At 34.1% G+C, this 25,331-nt stretch overlaps 7 protein-coding genes across 7 annotated transcripts; 2 read left to right on the top strand and 5 right to left on the bottom strand.

Moving 5' to 3' along the window:
- Positions 1-766: 766 nt before the first annotated feature.
- LOC105258387 lies at positions 767-2,352 on the bottom strand. Its single transcript, XM_011269614.2, has 3 exons — positions 2,266-2,352; positions 1,466-1,971; positions 767-989 (listed from the first exon to the last, which is right to left on the bottom strand). The coding sequence occupies exons 1-3, from the start codon at positions 2,350-2,352 to the stop codon at positions 767-769; spliced, it is 816 nt and encodes a 271-aa protein (XP_011267916.2).
- Positions 2,353-4,340: 1,988 nt separating this feature from the next.
- Positions 4,341-5,659, bottom strand: LOC112639089. The gene has a single exon (XM_025411975.1). The coding sequence runs from the start codon at positions 5,536-5,538 to the stop codon at positions 4,594-4,596; it is 945 nt and encodes a 314-aa protein (XP_025267760.1). The 5' UTR covers positions 5,539-5,659; the 3' UTR covers positions 4,341-4,593.
- Positions 5,660-6,246: 587 nt separating this feature from the next.
- Positions 6,247-8,352, top strand: LOC112639086 (suppressor of Mek1-like). The gene is made up of 3 exons (XM_025411966.1): positions 6,247-7,102; positions 7,263-7,732; positions 8,299-8,352. The coding sequence occupies exons 1-3, from the start codon at positions 6,304-6,306 to the stop codon at positions 8,350-8,352; spliced, it is 1,323 nt and encodes a 440-aa protein (XP_025267751.1). The 5' UTR covers positions 6,247-6,303.
- A 263-nt stretch (positions 8,353-8,615) lies between these two features.
- Positions 8,616-9,510, bottom strand: LOC105257656 (histidine-rich glycoprotein). Its single transcript, XM_011268434.2, has one exon. It carries the CDS (start codon positions 9,447-9,449, stop codon positions 8,715-8,717), a length of 735 nt encoding a protein of 244 aa, XP_011266736.1. The 5' UTR covers positions 9,450-9,510; the 3' UTR covers positions 8,616-8,714.
- Positions 9,511-10,540: 1,030 nt separating this feature from the next.
- On the top strand, positions 10,541-11,459 carry LOC105257661 (histidine-rich glycoprotein). The gene has a single exon (XM_011268447.2). The coding sequence runs from the start codon at positions 10,561-10,563 to the stop codon at positions 11,326-11,328; it is 768 nt and encodes a 255-aa protein (XP_011266749.1). The 5' UTR covers positions 10,541-10,560; the 3' UTR covers positions 11,329-11,459.
- A 4,433-nt stretch (positions 11,460-15,892) lies between these two features.
- On the bottom strand, positions 15,893-16,921 carry LOC105257669 (histidine-rich glycoprotein). The gene has a single exon (XM_011268460.2). It carries the CDS (start codon positions 16,919-16,921, stop codon positions 16,076-16,078), a length of 846 nt encoding a protein of 281 aa, XP_011266762.1. The 3' UTR covers positions 15,893-16,075.
- Positions 16,922-22,255: 5,334 nt separating this feature from the next.
- On the bottom strand, positions 22,256-23,633 carry LOC112639090 (spore wall protein 2-like). The gene is made up of 3 exons (XM_025411978.1): positions 23,402-23,633; positions 22,793-23,032; positions 22,256-22,514 (listed from the first exon to the last, which is right to left on the bottom strand). The coding sequence occupies exons 1-3, from the start codon at positions 23,631-23,633 to the stop codon at positions 22,279-22,281; spliced, it is 708 nt and encodes a 235-aa protein (XP_025267763.1). The 3' UTR covers positions 22,256-22,278.
- Between the last annotated feature and the right edge of the window lie 1,698 nt (positions 23,634-25,331).

Here is a 25,331-nt window from a genome sequence, read left to right on the forward strand (position 1 = left end):
AGACGATTCTATGGAGGCCTCTTTTACGGAAGTCTCGGTAGACGTATAAAGGAAAATCCGTCTCTTTCCGCTTAAATTTAGAAACCGAATTCCGTACATTCGCAACTCCGAGCAATCGTAATTTCGCAGGCAGCAGAAGTTTAGCCGGCGGGCTTTCGTTCGAGAGGTAGAGCTTAGAAGTCAAATATCGGGAATTTCATTTGCGCGTCGCTATGTATTATTCAATCGTACTCAAAGGAGTTTCCTCGCGAGATAAGCTGCCGTTGAACTCATCAATCACTGTTCTCAGCTGTGATAGACTATTCCAATAAGCTCGACTGTCGGGATTAGTACTTGTGAAATCGACGTATGTCATCAACGTGAACAAAAACTTTGTTTTAGACTACAGGAGAGCACCAACACTCTGACTATTGTGCTTCATCATCTATCTGTTATCAATAATTTATGCTTTGCATTATTTTTAATAGATAACGATATAAGTACCATAAATAATATACACAGTATTACAAGTATTTTATATATATATTGTTAATGTATATAATAATAAATTATTAAATTATAAACATTTCTATATTAACAATCTGAAATTATACAAACTAAACAGTACATTACATTTTAGATATTATAAATTTTTTCCCAATTATTTTTACAAATATAAATATGTTGTAACAAATAAAATTTGATTTATGATGTAAATAGAGAACTACGAGAAACATACTTTAATAAAATATGTTAAAGTTTCCTTGGAAAAGCAACCTAAGAGATATTAAATTTTCTCTTTAAGGATTTTTGGTGCTGATGTCGTTTTACAGCTATTATAAGGTGGACAATAATCTTTACAAAATGTGACTTGATCAATATAAACCAGCATTTCGGTATGTGGCTCCTTAATATACTTAAAAACGAGTTTGCCGTCTTTAAGATATTGATTAAATGGAATTGTACATATTCGCTTCCATCCAAAACCTTCCGCGATTCGCGCGATATATCTGAAATGGATATATTTATATTAAGCAATGGATATCAGGTTTCGGATTAATATCTATGTAAATCTCTCAAATTTAACTTTAAATCTTGCGGCTCGATTCGCTTAATATATAATCGCAGGAAAACGATACTCGATAATAATATTTCAGTATCGAATAACGTGTTCATATAATCAAAAACGCATCAAGTTATCAAATATTACACCAGTCTTAATAAACTCGATCATTATTCTTTTAATATGACGGGAAGCCATATATCAGCCGCTTTGGCCTTATGGGGCGAACTTGAATTACAAGGTAACAGTTTCATTGAGCATACGATGTGATACATGATGGATAGATCTCTCGCGTTGATGCGAGCTCGTCGCAAAAATTATTCAAGATCCGCTCGAGACGAGCGAGTCGCGCCGAAACGACTGACATTCCGTACGTGTCTATAACTCTAACCAGAATTCCACGGTCAAGCTAGTCAGACTCACCTATTGCTGCAGTCAACACGAAACAATCGATAGCCGCAATCGCGCGCGAGATACCAGCTATCTAGCACGAGCTTTCTGGCAATACCCCGGTTACGGAAGTCCGGTCCGACCGCGAGATAGCTGCACTCGAAGATCTTGAGAACGCAGTAACGCTTCCAGAGATTTGGTTTGCGGGTCACGTAAGCCTCGAACTCGATCACGTCGCGAGTCGACCCGCATTCACAACACCTAGCGAACTCGACGAACTTGTCAGGATCCCAAGGACAGGAGCCGGCGTTCACCGCGACGCCCACGATACAATTGCCCTGTCCCTCGGCGATTATAGTCATACCATCACGAAGATCGTCATACATGAGCTTTAGCAACAATGGCGCGGGTTCTTGCTCCTCCAAACCTATGTTCATCATGATTGGGTCGTCTTTGAAAAACGCGTCACTCATAAAAGTCATTACTTTGTCGTAATCTTCTGGCAAAGCCAATCGTGTCTTGTAAACTGGCTGATGATGCTACGATTTACGTGATACGAATTTTTACACCAATAAATATAAAATTAAACAAACTAGTAAGAATTTATTTAACTATTAAGAATTTATTTATTTAACTATTAAGAATTTATTTATTTAACTATTAAGAATTTATTTTTTTTAATGAGATTTTTTAATGAGCAACCCATAACAAATGAGGTCTAAATTTACATTTTAGAGATTTACAGGTTAAATGTTACTTTTGACAAATTCCACATCAGATATTGTCTGTAATATTATTATATAAAGTGTAAATTTAAATCTAGTCAAACTTACGGTATATTTTGCTGCATGATTTCCTGTCACGAGGCGCAAATAACGTTCTTGATTTCTAAGTATGTCAAGATACGATCCATATTCCATCCATTTTATGACAGGACGTGTCAATTTTGATAAGATCGATGTCATATTTTTCGTGACTTCCTAAATAAAAATATGTATGTACTCTTACATAATTGTCTGATAAAATATATCTCATTTCTATAGATACATTTTGCGACAAAGATTTTTACATTTGTTGACATAATTGATTTGATATTACTTATATTTTAGATTTATGAACATATATATTAAGGAAGATACGATAGCGTAAAAACGAAAACTTAAACTTACTTCGTCTTTTCCAGTTTAATAATAAATACGGTATATGATATTTCTTTCGAATTTTCACACCATTTATGTAAAAATAAATTAAAAATATTATTTATACTTTTTATGTTTTATATTATATTTCTCATACTTCTGTCATCTTTCTATGATCACCGCATATTTCATATCATTCAAGAATTGCAAAACAAACGCCTCTAATAATATGATTGCCAGTAATTTTCCTATTTTTATTGGTTGAATTTTTCTCAGCGAAGATAAATCGATGACAATAAACTACCGCGGAAAGACGATCAGATCCCCGAAATCAGCCGTTCTTGGAAAATCACACGAGCGCATCGGACGTGTGACAGTCAAATAAAAAGGAAGGAAAGCAAGATACGAAGTGAACGTCCGCTTTCGCGAAGGATTGGAGATTATCAGAAGATAAATTGCATTTCTTTTCGTAGTAAAACGTCGCCATCGAGGCAAACCGTCAGATTTACTTCTTTGACATAAATTATGGAGCTTTCGTTACTCGGGCGTCAAGCTTTCACGAGAGAATGTTTAACTACCGGCAAAATATCGAAATAAAAGACTTGAGTAATTAAATTAAACTTTATTGTTTATTTCTAAGTTTCATGCCGAGCTGCGCGGGAGAATTCGAGATAGCTAAAAAAAAATACGTTTCACTTCCGAGCGGTAAAACTTAACGCCGTCGTCTCGCAGCTTCTGGAAGACCAGGTCGGACGATAACTCAAACATGGCTCTATTCATTCATGGCCGTTGTACGAAGTGATATGGGTGGCAGCTTGCAGAGCGGCACCTGATTTATGTATTCGCGCCGCGTTCCACCGCTTCCGATATACATGCGCCTTCATATAGAGACCGTATACATAAACGGGCAGATACATATAATACAACCGTCGAGTGTGTTGTGCACGTACACGCGCCGACGTTGCGTATATGCGAGGGTGTAGTTATACGCGCGAATATACGTACGTACATATACATACGTGGCGCAGATACGTATGCGAGAGCGGTAGGTGCCGCGGCTTATTGTTGATGAATGCGGGGAACCCGAGCTCACTGAGCCACGAAGGGGATGCGGGCTTTATGTGTATATCGTAGTCAGAACTACGGCAGGAATGGAAGGAGTAGAGACCGATAGGTATACGTTACCGAAGTGGAATGGCCCCGCGAACTCCGCCAGCGAAACCGTAATGAGAACGCGGGGAGATACAACGTATATGCATCAATTATGTGCCTTGATTCTCATTTCGTGGTCGGACCATACGCGAAAGATTGCAATTTATCGGTGGAACAATACGAGCATTATTAATATTCATTAACTGCCCGCCATCCCGATGCGACTGCCTCGGGCTATATTCGATTATCGGTCGGTTGCGTAAATAAAAGTAAGATTGCCGCGTGATGAATTGAATTGAGAGACAAACAGGAAATTTAATTTATTCGAAATAATGATTCGCTGATTGTGAGTGAAAAATATTCAAGCTGGAGGAAAAAATGCAACAAAGACATTATCAACTGCGCAAAAGGAAAGAAAATTGCAAAGTTTAAATAAGTTTAAATAATATTAAAGGAGAAAACAAATTATATTTTTTGGTCAAATTGATTTAATGTAAATTTGTAAAAAATCAACATCATATAAAGGAAATATGTATAAAAACAAAATTCGCACGCTTTTATTTAATTTTATATTTTATAAAAGCACAATGCACATATATAAAATGTATGGCGTGAAATACAATGAAAATATGCATATTTAAATACATGAATAAATGTATTAAGTGTACATTTTGAACATATGCGTTTAAACATTTTTAAATTTCTCTTTAAATCAATAATCATCGTACAATCTCACACAAATGTTACACTTGTCGAGCTGTCATTGCTGAAAGCGAACTTTCAACCCTTCGCTAAGCCAGTCTTTACCAGACTTCTCTTTGAATCCGTCAAAGTTCCCGAAGAATCCATCGTAAGATGACCTTGGGCTTCTCAGTCGGCTCGCATCTTTTCGAACTTACCCCCTTCTTTGGCTTCTATCTCGACTAATCTGGAACTGTTACTTTTGTCTTTCGCGTACGTGTCTTCGGCGATAGCGTGTTTCTCACCGTATCGATCATGCTTGTCAAAGTCTCCTCTCTGACGTCCATTATTATAGAAATCGAGGTCTTTCTCGAATCCATTCTTGTGATAAACATTGCGATGTCCGGCGGCATTACGAGTCTCTTGGCGATCATTTTCCGCCTTGTAAATATTTTGCTTTTTTTTTACATCTTTTTCTTTTCGACTCTTCGGGCGATTCTCATTTTCAAAATGGCTCTTTTCCGCACCGAAAGCTTCGGTATCCTCCTCGCTTTTCTTACTGTTCTGCTTCAAGTCATCCTTTAAATCTACCTCGAGAACGACGATTCTCTCGCTGCCACGATCGTTTCTTGCAACCTGCTCCTCGTACTTCGACGCGGCATAATGCGCATCTTCATCTCGACCAAATCCACCGAATTTACTGGAATTTTCGTCATCGTTTATCACGAAAGTTCGCAATGTTGCGCTTTCGCGAACTGACGTATCGGTTTGCGGTTTCACGTGTGTAAACTCCATGTGGGTGACTCCAGGCGGCTTCACACCCTTATAACCCCGCGGTAACATCTCTGCCTCGGGTTCTATCATCAAAGGTAGTAGAACCGGTTTGCCCTTTGCTCGTGTCGCTCTTGACGGGTTATTTTCCTCAAACTTCTCTCTACTATCTTCGTGAATCTCGAATAATTTAGTCGCAGATACTTCCTTCTCGAAGCCGTATTCGTCTGATTCAGGATTAAGCAATCTCGAGCTGCTAATGTACATCTCGTTCGATTGATCTCTCACTGGATGCGCACAGACATAGAGCAGAATGTAGGCAGCATACCAACCTGCTCTGAACCATTCTTCACAAATTTTCATTTGTTTTGTGAATTTGCTCGTCCAATTTTATACGATTTAAATTCAAATTATATATATATATATATATGGATAAAAAGATATGATATTGGACAGAGAAATTTTTGACGTAATGCGAATCATGCAAACGCGCTGGCACACACTGCAATGACCGCGCAATAATACCAGCTCTTTTATATTGTGCGGTAATCGCTCGGTCGAACCTGAGATTACTGTCGATTTCACATGGCCTCAGCGTATCTACCGTAGCGTATAACCAATTCAAGATCACACAGTGACAGTTTACAGTACTAGCTAATCAGCGATGCAAAGCAAATTCACGGGATTAGATTGGAATTTTAGAGAGCAGAAACTTAAGAAATGTATGCCAAGTATTCGTCGAAACCTATAAAAAATTAATCACTTTTTCTATAAAATGATTTTGCATTTGAATTTTATTTTCTTTGACTAAATCCTTTGAACTGTCACCTGGATGTTCTTTGTAATTTCGATTAATCTTTCCCGAATCATTACGCAAATCGAGGGCACTTGGCTAATATCAGCGAAAGAAATACAACATTAATAGCATGCTACATACTTGAAGCATCGACATGACCTTAAAACGCTCACTAAATAGTGTGTAACTTTGTCACGATGCGAGGAAAACGTCCTTCTAACGTGTGTATATAAGACGATAACGTGGACGAACGGATACAACAGTGGCAACTCAAGCACGAGACGATAATAGCGATTATTATCCGGCGCATTGTTTACGAGAACGAGGTTGCCATGATCGCAAGTTTGGTAATGCTGCTCGCCAGCGTGTGCGACAATAGTGCATCACCCGCGGGGACAGCGCACATGACGGTCTCTAAGATGAGAATAGCCGATCTCGAGACCTCAGCCGGAGGATATGCGTACAATCAGGGAACGGGCCTTCCGGTCTCGTACGTGCGATACACCAATCACGGAAGCGGACGTTACTATCGTGCACCGACGCCGGTGCATTACGTCGCCAGTAGTTCTGCACCTGTTGCGCTCACCGTTCCTGAAACTGCGTCGTCGCACGAACCCGTTCTACTCGCATATGCGACTGCAAAGCGCGAAATTGTGCCATACGCGTTACGTCAGCCACGCGACGGATTCATTAATTATGGTACGGGCCAATTAACGAAATACGCGCAACCGCTTGAACCACCTAAGCTGGCTGCTCGCGCACCGTATTACACCCCAGGTGTATTTAAACCAGACGAAACGGATGCAAATATCGTTAAAAGCGATAATAAAAAGAATGAGGAGAATGAAAAAGATGATTATGATAACGATAGTCAGAATAATGATGATGATAAAGAAGATGATGGAGATCACACGATGAAGAATCATGAGAAAGCAGTTGATTTTATAGCAACCCATCCTTTTCACGGTCCAAACAATCCTCGGTCACATATCGACGTTCCGTTCGAACTCGGAGAAAAGTATTCTTCCGCGCAGAATTTTGCTCATGGAGAAAAGGGTGACAAAGGATATAACAAACGAATGGAATTTGATATGGGTGAACGCGAGCAGCATGATAAAAGCAAGCAAGAAGGTAAATTTTTAGTTTATTTTTAGACGTTTATTGAATTCTTTAATAGATTTAGATATTTATATTTCTGCATGAAATAAAATATGCATATATATATATATATATATATATATATATATATATATTGCTGAATGAGATATATACTTTTTGCTGGGTCTTTCAGAACATTATGATATTCAAAGTGAGAACAAAAAAGGGCACAGCGACGTGGGTGGAAATTATGGACGTTACGATGAGACTGAGAATGGTGAGAAGGGTAGCAGCTATGGGCAAACGTCGTACCACAAAAAGGGTCAAAAAACCAGCGGCTTTCATAAAGTTTACCACAAGGATGAATATAAAAAACATACCGATTTCTATGATGAAAACCACAAGAAAGGTTACTTCGACAAGCACATTGTTTCTGACGAACATCATAAAGCTGCCGAGGGTAATTTCAAGAAAGGCGGACATCATGAGTCCGAGTTTGATTATCGAAATAATGGAAAGAAAGCATTTCACGATAAAGAACATATACAGAATCGCGATCAGGGTTATAATAAGGAAAAAGGTGAAAATTCTTTCCATAATAATTATGAGAATTCTGACTCCGATGCAGGTACGCGTTTAATCCAAAAACATAAATATGAGAAAGCTAGTTAATTATTATCACAAGATATTTAATACTAATATAATTTATATCTAATACTGTTTTATATATATTATAAAATTATAACTTATAAGATATAATAAGATGAAAAAAAATATATAATTGAATATTTTCATATTTCCATATTTTCATGTTTCCAATCTATATCGTATTAAGTAAATATTATTAGTATATCGATTGAATAATATAATTATAACAAAATTATATCTTATAATTGAAAATAAACAATTATATAATAAATATATAATTCAAATATAAATTTTGAGATAAATGTATTTAATTATTAAAATAAAATTTATAGTATTAATTTGTAAAACATTTTTTACATGATAAAATTATAAATACATAATATTGAAATTATGAATATGTAATATTGATTTGATTTAAATTAGATGATATTAAATTCATATTAAAGATAGATAATTTGCAAGGAACGCTTGATAAAACAAATACGAAACTGCATCAATTACATCACCGAATACGATAACTGCCCGATATTACGGTTTTATGGAAATGGTATGTAACGAGAGGCCATATTTTCTTGTGACAGCTGCTACACCGCAAAAGCGTGACTGATGTAGCACAAAACATAAAACTTCACTAAATTATTACGACAGTTACCAATTTCGCGACACGCGTTACGGTCGCGGTGTGCAAATAATTCAAATTTCATTTTACGTCCAATATACATTTATAGTGTTGTAAGAGTCTGATTAATGCAAGCTATTGCGTATTTGTGAAAATATATGGCAGCGTAAGAAAAATGATGATTTAATAAATGCACGTGATATGTTGCAGTTAATTGACATAACGCTACGATATATATGAATATGAGAGATTGCATAAATAAAGTGTAATAAATCTGTTGGAAAAATTTATTTTGGTCGTCGAAAGGTACAACAATTAATGCAGCGTGACAAACGCAACTCAACAAGCAGTAGGAGAGAAATGGTTTTAATATTTATATCAATGTCCCTTTTTGAATCCCCAGTGCTTGTGATCTTCATGGCCGCCCTTCTTGCCATGATGGGAATGATGATGATGATGCTCCTCGTGATCGCCATGGCCTTTATGACCTTTATGATCATGATGATGATGTCCTTTTTCATGATGTCCTTTCTTGCCATAATGGTCTTCATGATGATGATGGTCATGGTGTCCCTTCTTAAAGTGACCGCCCTTCTTATGTCCGTGTTCATGATGATGGCCACCGTGATCTTCATGATGACCATGATCATGATGTTCGTCAAAGAATTTCTTATCTTTCTTAAATTCATCGAGTTTGTGTACCTCATGATGTCCCTTCGTACTGTGGCCCTTGCCATAATGTCCTTTCTCATGGAATTTATGACCCTTCTCACCTTTCTCGCCCTTGTGATGCTCGCCATAATAACCGTCATCATGATGATGATGCTTCTTATGGCCCTCGTCTTTGTGATAATGTCCAGAATGTCCTTCTTTGTCATGGTGTCCCTTTTCTCCTTTCTCGTGATGATGTTCCGACTTATAACCTTTGTCGCCTTTTCCGCCATGTTTGTGATGATGATCGGAATGATGCTCTTCTCCATGCCCGCTCTCATGATGGTGAGAAGCGGCTACCTGCAGGTCGTCGTAATGAGTCCTCGGGATCTCACGTGCGGTGGTCACGCAATGAGAGGCGATGCACGTTGCCAGCAGGCAAATCGCCACCAATCTACTCATCGTGCCGTATTTATCCTCGTTTAATCTAATATCAACGAGAGGTGTTTAACTTCGTCGCTGTTCGTCGGTAGGTATGATTAAATCGCTTGCCTCGCTCGGATTATATATTGATCGCAGGATAATCAATATGAGGGTAGGCTCTTTCGTGGCTCATTACGTCGTTGCGAAAGCAACGTTTCCTTAACCTGTTTAAATTGTAATGCGGATTTCAGTGAACCCCCGACTATCGCTCAGATCGTTATGTAATATAATTGAAATCGTTGTCCTGCTTACTAAACTATGTCTATGTAGCCTAAATAATGTGTTTTTATTGTCTCACCAAACCGCATTGATTTTCAACAGCTTTAATTTATTTCTATAACTGACGGAAATTTATACAATTAATGTATTTTCCGGACAAATACAAGAATATACTATAACTAAATCATCATTGAGTGTTAGAGAATAATATTATAAAAAAAACTGCTCCAAAAGTTACAAAATGGATAAATTCAATAAAAATAAATCATCTCTATATTGTGCCTCTCATTTTGTTTATCGTTAACCGCTAAATTTACTTGCTAATAAATTCTGGATTATGTACCACTATTTTATTTAAAGATATTTACTCTCAAAACATTTATTTTAAAATTAAAATAATATTCTATTATAAATGTAGTAATATTTTATCTTTTAAATATGTATATCTTATGTACATTACAATTTGATATTATTTAATGTGGAATTTTTTAAAAAGTTCTAATATATTCTAATATATGCTATATATAATATTATATGCATATAATTACACATATTTTATAGATTCTTTACATATATTACATTCTCTTTTTTTCTTTTCTGCCTTATACCAACAGTAAAAGCATGAACAGTAATATCGTTTTACTCTCTTAAGTAATGCAAGATTGACAGCAATTCTCTATGTAGTAAATTTATGCAGTATAGAACAAATGTTTTACGAAATACGATCCCAGTATTGTGAGAGAGACTAAACAAGAGCTAAGAAACGAAAGCGATTACGTACAAAACGTTGGTGGAACCACAGGTATATAAGCTTTGCTTTAAACATTGTTGATCAGTCAATTGCACTCGTTGGTCCTACAAAAGAACCAACATGGCTAAATATATAGGCCCATGCTTGCTCCTGACCGTGATATGTACGGTTATTGCCGTATCTTCGGCGCGAGATGTCCGAAGTATGAGAGATTTAGAGGTAGCCGGTAGTCACCATCATCATCATGGTCATCACCACGAGCATGGCGGAGGCCACGAACATCATTCCCATCACCATGGAGAACATGGTGAAAAAGGCCATAAGGGTCATAAAGGTCATCATCATCATGAAGAAGGAGAGCATGGTCACCATGGCAAAGAACATCATGAAGGTCATCACCATGAGCATGGCGGGCACAAGAAAGGTCATCACGACGAACATGATGAACATGGCAGTCATCACGAGCACGAACATGGCCATAAAGAGTCTAAATTTGGCCATGGAAAAGGCCATAAGAAGGGCGAGAAAACTCATGGTTATCATCATAAAGCACACAAAGATGAATTCCACAAAGAACACAAATTCTACGATGATTATCACAAAGGTGGTCACCATGAGAAGCATGGCGATCATCATGAGCATCACCATGGAAAGGAAGGCCATCATAAGAAGGGTGGACATCATCATTCTGGCCATCATGAAGATCATCACGGTAAGAAAGGTCACCATGATAAAGGGCATTTCGATGAGGATCATCATGGTCATCATGGTAAACATGGTCACGAAGAACACCATCATCATCACGACGATTACGGAAAGAAAAGCGAGCATCATGGCGGTAAAAAGCATGGTTTTTCGAGCGGTCATCACGGTCATCATCATCATTAATTGTGCAAAACTTGCCAATTTAATGCGAACAGAATAAACTTTTATATCATTTGTTGCTTGTTTTTTCGTTAATTATATTTAAAATACTGAATGATATAAATTTATCTCGTTAATAAGAAATTAAAGTGTCTACAACAACATGATTGATCGTATTATTTTCTCTAATAATTCCCATATATGTGCCCAAAGTACAAAATAGTTTTATGTGACATTTAATTTTAATATAAAAACATATAACATTTTTTTATTAAAATATATTGTAGTCATATATGATGAAGCTTTTGCATAGAACGATAATAAATTTGAAACGTATTTTTCATTTATTTTAATAGTTTACATAGTTTTGTGTCAAAATTGTTTATTTATTATATATATTTACATTTTATTTATGTACATTTATTATATATATTTATTTTACACACACACACACACACACACACACACACACACACACACACACACACACACACACATATATTTATTTATTTATTTATTTATTTATTTATTTATTTATTTATTATTAAAGCTCAATATATATTTTTATTTTAATATTTCTAAGTCTATGAATTATTTAATAATATTATTTACTATTCATATTAGTGAGAGTTAAAATTGCTGAGCTTTTATGTTTGATAAAAATGCGACTAAACATATCAATCAAAAATTATATTATATTTTATACTCTTTACTTTTATTGAAAAATATTTTGTTAGTTTAACAATTCTCAACTTAGCTACATACATATTTTTTGAACATATTTTTTAAATTCTCAACTTAGCTACATACATATTTTTCTCAACTTAGCTGCATACATATTTTTAAAAAAGATTTAAGTATATAATAATAATAAGCATACATATTTTTAAAAAAATTAAGTATTTAATAATAATAAGAAAAGAATATCTTATAAAAATTATTGAATATTAAATTGAATATCTTAAAAGAGAATATAATAATAATAAGAAAAGAATATCTTATAAAAATTATTGAATATTAAATTGAATATCTTAAAAGAGAATTGAATATTAAAGCGCTAAATTTTTTCTCAGCTCTGTTAACTTAAAACCTATATAACTGTTTAAAAATCGTAGAAGTATATAAAATCCGATATATAAAACTGTATGCTTCTGGCGAAGAAAAATTAATAATGTATGAATCTCTGAATCAGAAATTATAGAAATGAAAACCTTTTCAGTTCTCTACTGTAATAAAAGTATTTATTTTTTAATCTTTTTATATTTGGTCGAATAGCGTGATTATTTTTTTTTAATTTAATCTTTTATATTTGATTTCAATTTATATATTAAAAAATAATATTGACACAATATTGACACAATATAACTTTTTTATTATAAATCAATTCAATCAGAAATTGATAAAGAAAATTCAACCAATATAGCATAATTTGTCTGTTATTTTAAATTAGCAAATTGCATCATAAAATCGATAGATATGTTAGAATCTAATATATCTGAGTAAACATTTACATTATATAAAATTCAAAAAGTTACTTATAATCTGCTTATTATTTTAATGTAAAATGAAAACTTTCTCTGCAAAGATTATTAATGCAGCAGAAACATTTGATATTTTATTAATTATAATATATGCGATATAACTTATATTGATGATATTTGCACATATACATAATCAGTAATTAAAAAATTGTCAAAGATCCACATTTTTTCACAGGTTAAAGAGATATTATATATTAAGCGATGCAAATTATGAGTATCATAAATTATCAACATGCCTGAAATCTTTACTGTTAATAAAAATTCCTATATTTCAGATATTTATCAAATTCCAATATTAAGAAGCAGCATTAAATTTGCCGTTGGGTATAATGTATTATCGAGTAGTGGTAAATAAGGCGTATTCTCGTAGTATTTTATCGATCAATGTATTCTTCCGAGAATACAGTATAGCTATATTACATTCATTATCTTATAAATGTAAGTTGATTAAGTGCAATAATTATATGTATATATGATTATATGTATATATGTACATATGATTATTGCACTTAATCAATTCATATATTCTCAATTTGTTTTAAAAGACACTGAACTGTGATTGCTGTTCATCGTCTTATATATGTATACGCTCGATATATTATAAAAACAACGATAAAGAACGAGAGTTCACAGGATCTACTATCGTATTCACCCTACCGTGAATTTGATTAACGATGTCACGCTGTAGCGAATGAGCTCGTCATTTCCATGGCGTCCATCCGAATTGAATTCCGGCATCACGGACGCGGATTAACGGGCCTTTATGCACTTCTTTACTGCCACGTACGATGCAGCGAGTGTTCAGAATCGTGCAAGGCTATTCTCTGCCGGAGATTGCATGCGCGCAGCAACGAACCTACTTGAAATGCTCCGCCATGTGACAATTCCGGCGGCCGACGAAAGGGCCCACCATTGTTTCATAATGCATGTGTGGGTAGTTTAATTAATGTAATTGAAGTGGCACGATAAAAAAGGAGAAACACGAAACGCGCGTAAGAAGTACGCACGACCGCCGTTGTTCTGTGATTCTGCGTGCTTTCATGAAAGCAGAATAATCACGCTATTCGACCAAATTAATGAGAGGTAGAGAAACACGTGACATTTGCATTGCACTTTCGTGAATTTCCAGACTAGAGGCGAAATAAAAGAATTTTTCACGCTGTCTTTCGCTTTTTGCGAAACAATATATATTCGAGTCACTTACGGTGCATTCTTTTGAACTAATTATATATCAAGTACAGCATAATAAAGACAAGCTATTTCTTCTTTAGGAAAAATATAAAAAATATAAAAAATACAAAAGTTATTTAATATATCGTTGTTGAAAACTAACTAAATGAGTTTTGCCCCGAATTCGAGGTACCTTTAATAAAATTTTCACGAAGCCAAAGCAACCTCTCGAATAATAAATGACGTGCGCGCTACAGTCATATAATGAAAATTGCATCATGCGACCGCGCAAGAAATCCTTTGACAACATAAGCTTCTAGATTAAATATTTGGATTAAGCTTATCTTGTTGGCGTATTTATTGTATCGTAGTAAAAACCAAGACATAATCAAGTTTGTTCATAATCAAAGCTTTACGCCATCAACAACACATTTATAAGTGAGTGTTCTTAATCCTTTTACGTGAAACATCAAACAAAAACAGATTTAAAAACTTTATTTATCTACATTCGTTAATTTTTAAAGTTTTGTTTTACTTTTTTCATCTTTATTTAATAAGAATCCTAATGACAATTCAATACTTTTATTATTTATTTGTATAAACATAATTAAGTGTTTTTAAATTATATGTGTGTGCATAAAGATATATTTGCACAATATCTAAAGTCTATGTTGATTAATCGATAAATAATGAATACTAGTTATGGATGCACATTGCAAGAAATGATTTAAGCGATATGTATGTATGATGGCTTGTATTGATTAATTAGATTGTCATAATGTATCAATATAAAAATAAAAATTATGAAGGATTGAAAGAGAAAGAAAGAAAAAAATTAATTAGATAAAAATTAAATTAAATTAGATAAATCCTAAAAACTTACTTGTATAAAAACGTCAGCATTTGTTCTTTAAGAAAATAATTAACTTTAAAATGGCATGTATCAATCTGAAAAAATTAATGATATAAAAAAAGCACAATGTGGAATAAATTATCTTTAAATATTACTATAAATTGCATATTATAGCTTGTCTTTATTTCTCAAATAATATTAATTATATCATATTACAAAAATATATTTACATTTTGATATACTGTAATTGATGACGTAATATTATTATACATTGCACACTATTGCAAGAGATAACATTGCAACGTATATATGTGGTATTTATCTACAAATTTAACGGTGTCAACTTGCAACGCGCGTTCCCGTGGCACATTAATATCCGGTAATCAATTCAATCAGCTGGCCAATCGATTAACCTCAATTATTGGCGCATTAATGATCTGTGCTATATGTGACATTAAAATTCATGCTGTGATAAAATTGCTCGTGTATTACTTTTGCCAATAGAAACAATAGAAATGCTGAAAAATATTTTTATTGTACAGTTAATTAATTCACTTGCTTGACCCAATGGAATTATCGCAGTTTACTCAAAAAAGTGGAATTGACATAAAACATATGTTATTTACAAAATAAGAATTTTATTTAATTAATGTAATTTTTTTAGTCGGATTGATAATTGAATACGTGATGTTAACTTTTGAGCTATAATAAGTAAAGTCCTCAATTATATATAGATACAATTACGCGTTTGTGTGTGTTCTCATGCAATCGTTATCATTATCAATAAACGGAAGCACAGGGCAAGAGGAAATGGCAAAATTACTTAAGTTGGGAAGTGGTAAAAGACCGCCAAGAAAAACGATGGCAATAAATCGTAAGAAATCGATAAGGCGTAATATCGTGCTGCCGTCTTGACTGTAATGTAGCTGCTGGGACAAATATGAGCTGGGGAGAAACTTATTTGCCACATTAAGACCGAAGAAGAAAGAAAATCCATTGTGAAATGAGAGAGAGCCTCGCAATAAAACAATTTCTTTGCGCGCGTTAGTACATTTGCGCATATTTATATTATATAAAGAACAATACAAAATGTACGATTATAAAATGTCGTCACAAATCGTGATATAGTCTGAAATAGATATAAGTCATAATAATGTAAAACGAGCAATTACTTTTTGATCTATAATACTTGAATCTATGTACAATTTTAATGCCCTTTCTTATAACCGTATTTCTTTCCGGAATGATGATCGCCCTTCTTGCCATGTGCATCGTGATGCGAATGATGCTCCTCATGGCCATGCTTGCCATGATGGCCTTTATGTTCCTCGTCGTGATGACCTTTGTCGTGATGACCCTTTTTACCGTGATGATCTTCGTGGAAGCCGGAATGATGATGACCCCCCTTTTTGTGGTGACCTTCCTTTTTCTCATGATGACCATGAAAGTCACCGTGTTTCTCATGATGTCCGCCTTTATGATAATCATCGTAAAATTTGTGCTCTTTGTGAAACTCATCTTTGTGGAACTTGTTGTGGTAACCCTTCGTCTTATGGCCCTTCTTATGACCCTTCTTCTCACCGAACTTGCCACCTTTATGACCTTTTTCGCCCTCATGATGTTCGCCGTACTTTTCGTGCTCGTCATGATGACCCTTCTTTTTGCCACCATGTTCCTCATGATGACCAGAATGATGTTCTTTATCGTGTTTGCCACTATCGCCTTTATCGTGATGATGGTGACTCTTGTATCCCTTCTCACCTTTTCCACCGTGGTCCTCGTGATGATGAGATTCATGTTTATGACCACCACCGGATTCATGATGATGACCCTTATGTTCAGTTGCTGCCGTTTCGAGGTCACCTACCTCTGCGATTGACGACACTACGATCGGCTCTAAATGACCTACATGATGGTCATTGTTCTTTCCTCGCACATCACGCCGACTGATACGCGATTCCGCACTAACCAGTTCTCGGGCGTGACACGTCGGGTGCAACGTGAACGAACATATTGCTATGAATGGCAAAAATAGCATTGTACCTCGCATCATCTCGATCGTACCCGGTTTCGATCGGACTGATGGCTGACGTTACAACGGTTGACACTTAAATATCGATAGTCCATCTACTTCCGCCATGGCATGGCTGGTTGTTTCCGCCAAGTCCACTTTCATCTGCACGACCGCAAGTATTCCTAAATTTCGTTCCAATCTCCGTTGACACTGGTGTGGTGGATAGGTACACGGTTTCACAGTTCTTCGCATCGCTGCACATTACATTTATTCTGCTAGAATATTTCGTCGCACCGTCTATCGTAATATCGATACAATCAGGTGTTAAAACATTATTCGTCAAGCCTTTTTTTGCTTGCGAAATGACATAACAAATTGATTCGTTGATATTCTCTAAATAATTATCCAGAATTATCAGCTTTTAGCACACACGCATATACACACACAAATATGAATGTTTCGGACAACAATTTTTTATTGGATTACTCGTTATTTCGATACACTGCGTGAACGCAATATCTGTGCATAAAGTTGTATTCAACAGCAGGAAGAACTTTCCATTACCACTTTTTCCATGATCATCGGTCTGCCGCAGGAACAATATTACGGAAATTTCTAGACCGCAACAGATCGCATTATCTTCTTCATTTCGATTTATTTTTTTTTCTGATTTGTAATATATATTTATGTTCAGATATACTTTGATTAATTAAAAAAATATGATTTATCTTATATTTTATTTCATCTTCTTTTTCTCAATAAAAGCGAGATGTTGTATTTTCTATAATTTAATCGGGAACTTGTTAATTAATTGAATTACGAGAATATTAAATGTGACAGGTTGTCTCTCACTTTTTCAGATAATAGCTATTAATGCAGGAAATGTAAAATCTCGGTCAGCTTGAAGCTGACATGGATGGCCCAAATATCTATTTCGAATCAAAGTGGCATCCCATTGTCTGACACATGCGCGCGTTCGATCAACACCTCGCGTAACGACGTGACCTCAATCGATATTTGAAGTTAAGTACCCTACCAGATGCTCGCGCAATCATTTTAATTAACGTTATGACGTACAAATACATATATGCATACGTCACTCTGTGTACCGTAGGAACGTTTTGTTGTCACAATGCGTGCATCGTTGCGCTCGTCGGCTCATCGATAAACTGTCTAATTTTACCATTAATCCTATTACCTGCGACATAAATTCGCTTCTCGTAAACACAACACCATTTATAACGTCATAAGCCAAAAACAATTTATTGAGTTTTACAGACGTCGGCGACACGTATATCACGCTTGGCGTTCGTTGCGCTGGTCGTTTCGCTAACTGTTGACCCATTTGTTCCAACATTCCTGACGGTTTTATTAGATGATTTCGAAAAACCATTGAAAACCAGCAGAAATAATAGCCTGCCTAGTCTTAATCTTCCACCAATTCTATGCCAACAAAAAATACTACGTATGTTCAATAAAATTAGAATGTCAAAAGAAAAATCTATAAATTTCAATAATTATTATGATCTATAATATTCTGACAAAATAGGTGTGTTAACACATGATCAAGTTTAATAAGACAGATTAAGTATATAAATAATAGTAACAATAATGTTTGATATATAAAATAACGAATAAAGAAAACTGCGATATATTATGATCGCGTGCTGATTTTCATTACAAATTCATGTTGATCGAATTTGAAGTTTGCTAAAACACTGATCTATAGATTTTGACCTTTACGATTTTTACAATCTTGGCAACAATCCTAGATTGAAGATTGGCTGTTACCGATGTTGGCGCTGCATAATCAAGATAAAGATTGGTTACTGCCCAGTTTCGGCGAGGATCCCTGAGACAGGGAAAGCCAAAGGTTCTGCCAAGTTCGATTTCGACTCGGAATCGTCGTAACGAAAATTAGATTAGGTGGCACTCACCGTAGATCTCAGCTCAGATGGAAAGATTGCTTTGTAAGCAGATCCGAGGGAACCAGCTGGACCATCCAGATCGTCCGCCTCTTCGTTTGGTCAATGAGCGCGAAGGCGCGGCTTCAATTAAAATCTAAAATGCCATTGAAATCTTTATGTACGAGTAAAGCACGGTAGAGTGTCGTAAATCGAAGTGTGGTTCGTTGACTCCTCAAGCATTTTAGCATCGTTTGCCGAATATAGTAATGATTAAAACTTGAAAAGTTCTCAGGAATAGCTTCCATAATTAGAAACTCAAATATCATTAAATTTATCGCTCTTAATAAGATAAATTAATATAGATATATTAATACAGATATTAATTGTAATATTATTAGTATTATAAGATAATATTAATATTATGTAAAATGATAATAATAATAAAAAATAATCTATTGCTTATAGTAATTTTTTAATCTTGTGAGCTAAATAAAATTTTAAAATGTTTAACACATTATTATGCTATTAAAGTTGAACGAGTTTTTTACTGACTTTGTTAATAATTACCTATAGAAAGCAGGATTAAAATGAGGAATAAAAATGAAAAAGCAGCAGTCAATTCGGCATTGCTAACTTATGCGGTGTGCAATCAGCTGATGGCATCATTAGTCTCGACTTTCTTAATCCGACGACCAAACTATCTCACATTAAAGTCATATCCTCACACCATTTTTCTTTCTTCTTTTCTTCTTTTTCGTACTTTTCATACTGTCCTCCGCGTAACGTATTCTTCCTCTCTCATAGCGTATTCTTGCATGCTGAATAAAACCGTCAGGCTATACGCTGACGAACAAAAGGACCTCGCGCGTTTCTGGGTTGCTAATGAAATTGTTTTCTAATTTAAACTCGGAGGAGCCACCCGACGTAGCTGTACACACACATACACATACACACATTCTATGGTCAAGAGATCCCAAAAGCTACAAGCTTTTCTGGCGATAGCCACGAGAAAGCTGACAGTAATAGTCTGTAATTCGAGCTCCACCTTCGCTTTGTTTGCCTCTTAAACTCATTTATGCAAGCAAACAGTTGGTATTTTCAACTGATCTGTTATCGCGATATTTGCTAATTGCATATAAAAATGTGTGGGAATAACAAAAATAAAAACATAATTGCAACAAAATTTTCAAATAGATTAAACTATAACAAAACAGAGAGAAGAAAAAGAAGAAAGAAGAAATAGAGAAAGGGAGAAAAAGAGAAAGAAAAAGAGACAGAAAAGAAAAGAGAGAAGAAGAGAAAAGAATATTGCATACATCAATGTTCGCAGATTGAAATATTAAATTTTATTATCTATATACATATATCGTTTTAAATATAAATCAAGCTAGTAAAATCCAAAATAGAGAATTTTCTCTTGATAATGGTTTTATTAACTTTATATTAATTCAATATAAAGCAAAATAATATATATAATTTTTCCTCAATATTTTTAATTAAATATACAATAAAAAAGCAGAAATAATATAAAAAATATGTAATGAAATATTAGTGAATTATGATTTTAAGATATATTTCAAATTTATTAATCATGTTCATTAAATTAAATTTATTAATCGCTAAATTGTATAGATTCCTGAAATTGATAGAGTAAATCGATAACAATGTACAACAATTTGTCACGCGTAGCGTTAATGATAATTATCTCGCACAATTAACAGAGATCGATTTCTCGTCCGAGAATAAACAACATCTGGAAAGTTCCCTCGTTATAAATAATTGCAAAATTCAGGCTCATAAATGTTACACATTTGTATTAGAGTTAACAATTGGAACTTATATATATATATATATATATATATAACGAGCGATTCTTGCGTGACAAAAAGTACTTTTTAACAAACACTCACGTTTTTATCGTCTTCTGTCAGTTGAAACTATACTGTGTCGACAATTAGCCGTATCTATTGTATGGCAACCGAGTGGCAGTATCTGCAATCTAGCACGGTTCCAAACCATTGCTATTAAGCGCACAATTAAACTGAATCTATAATTGTAGCGAAACAGATTCGAAAACTTATTTGATTTCGAACAAAACGGAAAATCGATATGAACAAATTGCAAACTCATACAAAATACAAAGCGTATTCTAATTTAATGATATTGACGGCAAATTCTTTTAAGTAATGTTAGATATAAAATTAAGCTTCGCAAAAAACGTCCCAAAATTACACTCATATACTAACGCAAAGGACTTAAACAGCAATTTAATTGGGATATAGCTAGTACAAGTAATAAGTATCATATTAGTGCGATATAATTTATTCGAAAATCAAATATTTTATCTTGACTAAGTAAATGCCTCGTACAAAATCTAAAATCACATTATTATTTAAGAATAAATGGCATATGTCGACTGTTATGATATTAAATCATAAATCTATTTCTTCATGACAAAAGGAAATTTCTCGCCTTTCGTCACATTTCCATTAAAGGAATTACATTTCTTTAGCGTCTAATTGAATCAGTGACTCTGCGCAAAATGAAAGTATTCGTTTTTACGCATTTTTCAATTGACAACATCAGACAAGAGACGCGCTTTCGATAAAGAATAAAGTATCAATAGCGTTTTAACAAACAGATATGCATCCATCCATACTATGAAAACAAACTATTTGCATACAACGCGAAATATATCCCAGAATGGATTAGCTGTTGATAATCGATCATGCACGGACATTGCTAATGTAACGAGTTTCGCCGAGCAGTAATTTTGAGCGTATGCTCGTACTTTCGCGATCGATTCCAACGCGAAAGCGTAACAGCAAATTTTATAATGGAAACACTGTTATAATATTAATCCATTCAATATATTTGTCTGGCTACGTACTCTATTATTATTTTAAAGCAACATGTTGCAAAATAATTTTCATTGCTTTTCTTAATTAAATATTTCCTTGTAATTAAAAGATCAGTCACATAGAAATAATTACTTAAAAATCAATCGTGTAGAAATAATTGTATCGAATAAACATTTCACCGGAAACTTGATAATGTGTGTATATCATGGAAAATTCAAAGGTAACCACCAAATAAAATTAACCTGCATCGATGATGTGTGATAAATTTATTAATTATCAAACATTAACTTTTACTATCATAAACATCATAATATTATTATTAACACTCTATATATTTTTCTACCTTACTATCCATAACATATTTATAACTTTCATTATAGTCGTTTGTAATATTAATAGAAAGCATATGCGCATGCATGCATTGTTTTCATTTTTGAAAATAAATTATTGATGCATACTGATGTATACGCGTGCCATATTGTCAATAATTATACGTTCATATTTTTATATGAATATTAAAGAGGGCAGGTAAAATACAAAATAAAATTCTAGAATTTCAATGAAATATCAAAAAATAAAAATTTTTTAATAAAATTAGTGTACATCTCTCTGATAATTTCTCTGATAATTAATAATTATCTTCTCCACCTTCTCCGCCGGAGCTATAAGAGCTATGTGTTTCATAAGATTCCCCGTCACCTTCTCCAGAGGAATAATTTTCGCTATGACCATAATGTGAAGGCTCTTTATCCGTGTAGTGGCCACTATAGTGATCTTCACCGCCGCTTCCGGTATAATGCGAATACTCGCTTCCTTCACCGTGATCTCCTTCGCTGCCGATATAGTCTGTATCGACCATAGTACCTATAAAAGTTTTCATATCGTATTAAACGCAATTTATGAAGAACAATTTCGCGTTATCCTCTGCAGCCACTTCAAATTCGGATTCGAAGAAGCGTTTCGATTATGGATCTTATATAGGCAGTCGAGTTTCTATGATTCTATATAAAATAAATCAAATGAGAAAGAGAGAAAGAGAGAGAAAGAATGGCAGAATCTTATATTTATGAAATCTCTCTTTTTTACTTTATTTCATATTAATATATTTTGCTGATTATAATTATAATTTAACAATTTTTTACCTGCGCCCTCGTGATCATGATTCTTTTTTTCTTCTTGATGTTTCTCGTTATTATTGTTAGCAAAATCTTTGCCGTAACTGGTTTGCGTCTCAAACTCGTATTTGTCGCCGTCTTGTTTGTGGAAGGTGTCGAGAGTCTTGTAGCCTTGATCACCTTTACCGTAGGTTTCCTTCAAGTAACCCTTCTCACCCTCTGCATCGCTTCCGTAGGTTCTGTAGTAACCACCCTCGTCTGATTTGCCTAAAACCGCATTGTTGTCCGTTCTTGTTACTCTCAACAAGACATTTAATGTGTTCATGAAATTCAGTATTCGACAATAAACGTTAATCCATTTATTTCAGAAAAAGAGAAGCATACAATAAACAAAATAGAACAATACAATGCAATGTAAGAAAATGTACATAAAAAAATTATAAAATAAATAAATTTCTTTTTTAGATATATTTTCGTTCTTGTCTACATTCTCGTCGTCATAATTATTACACACTAATATCCAATAAATTATTTTTTTAATATTCTGCCATAATTTTGTTCTTAAAGTTTGCGTTATTTTAAATATAACATTATCGTATATTCGTATATAATAAAAAGTACTAACTAAGAACGTACCAGATGCGTTTTTCATGCTTTTTTTAGTATCTCGTGATTTCGGTGCGTTACCGGCGCTCATTAAATCCTCTACTTCTGCAGCGACTTTTAACGGCGCCGGTTGACGTATCTCGCGAATAAATGAGCCAACGGCGGCGACATCGTCCTCGACAGCCTCGTAAATGATAGGTCTAGCCAAAGTATTGCAAACAAGCAGGTGCGGAAGCAATGACACATACAGTTTCCAATACATCTTGCAGGATTACTTTAATCTCGTCGGTCTCGACGATTCCTTGTCTGTTCAATCTATCTCGCTGAATCTTTTATATCGCTTCCACTTTCTCAATCTAGATAATCTTTCGGACGGAAACAATAGACATTGCGTATATTTGTATCGATCTCGCAAGTCGTTATTGTGGCTAATCGCTTAAACTGCCAATTTACGCTAGTTTCATAATATCTTCCAGCGGACGTCACTGAAAAAAAATGTTTAAGATTTTAAATTGATTGTCTATCGATCATTGTTCTACTGTTTAAGAAATTGGAAAGAATCGATCACGATTGTGTCATTCAACCGCTTATGTAAAGACTCATTTTGTCATCAAGAAAGCTGATAAATAACAGTAATGGATCGATTGCACTTCGCGTATCGCATTAAGCCAAACTCTATCGACCGGACCGAGAGATATTATCTGTGCCGTGTGTACCGCACGAGTGATCTTGCGCTTTCAACAATCGCGAGTGCAAAAACTATGGTACCTATCAACTTACTAACTGATGGAATTGTTTGACGTAATGGAGCTCTAATACATTATTTTCTCATTATAACTATATTTGTGCCACTCTATAAAAGTTTATTTAAAGTTATTTAGAAAGTTAGTTATTTTAGAATACGTCGAAATCGTAAAAAAAGAAAATGAGAGATATTCTGTATTTTCTATATATGTATAGAATTCAATTTTGTCCCAAATTTATTTCATCGAATGAAAAAATTCTTGCTAAAAGGCACGCTAAGTTGTCGTAAATCATCATGTTGAATTCACTTTGACATAGAATGTGTAAAGATTAAATTTAGCTATACGTAACGTCGAGAATATGATGGGAAACGCATTTGCGTTTCATTGGTTTTAACTTTGTGCATGCATTTCTGTGTGTTTTGATCCGTACTAATATTTAACATAACGACATGAAATGTAATATGGGAAATTCAATTAGTTCGGAATCGTTATCATCAGGCGATATTATATATTAATGACTTGGTATAAGTGAGATCTCCAGTAATAATTATTACTCGATCGTGTTCAGTGAACAGTTTCGTATTGAACATAATAAAAGCGCTTCATGAGATGTGCCGTTGCCTCCATCAAGTATTCATAATGCTGCGAGATAAACGCTTTTAAAATTATAACAACATGGGAAAATTGTTTTAACTGTATTTTCTCTCTATGTTTTGCTGAGCGCACTTTGTGCACGCACGAATGCGTATACTTTAGAAAATATATAAAAGATAATTGCTTTTTCGTGATATTTTGACATTTCATAATTGTTACACAAGCGTTCCACTTTAATGATTATTACGCAGAAATTACCAGTAAGAACAAATGAGTTTTTACTAGAATATAAATAAGAAATGGAATAGAGCAATCAACATGAAACAGAAAAATATTGCAATTTAAGACAATATCGTATATTTAAGATAATATTGAATACATATAAATAATTGAACTATTCCAATTTATTGCAGCCAGAAAGAATTACTATTATTTAAAAAATATCACTATTAAAAAATTTGAATAAATTTTACATTATTTTGCATAAAAAAATCATCAGATATGTGTTCTTTAAAAAAATAATAAGACATATTCTTTATTAATATTTTTAAAATAAACAATTTTATTAAAATCTTAAACATTCATTAAATATTAATATCTCAAACAACAAATTGCAGTAC

Source organism: Camponotus floridanus, unplaced genomic scaffold (genome assembly GCF_003227725.1).
Source record: "Camponotus floridanus strain SB8 unplaced genomic scaffold, Cflo_v7.5 scaffold46, whole genome shotgun sequence".
Taxonomy (NCBI): domain Eukaryota; kingdom Metazoa; phylum Arthropoda; class Insecta; order Hymenoptera; family Formicidae; genus Camponotus; species Camponotus floridanus.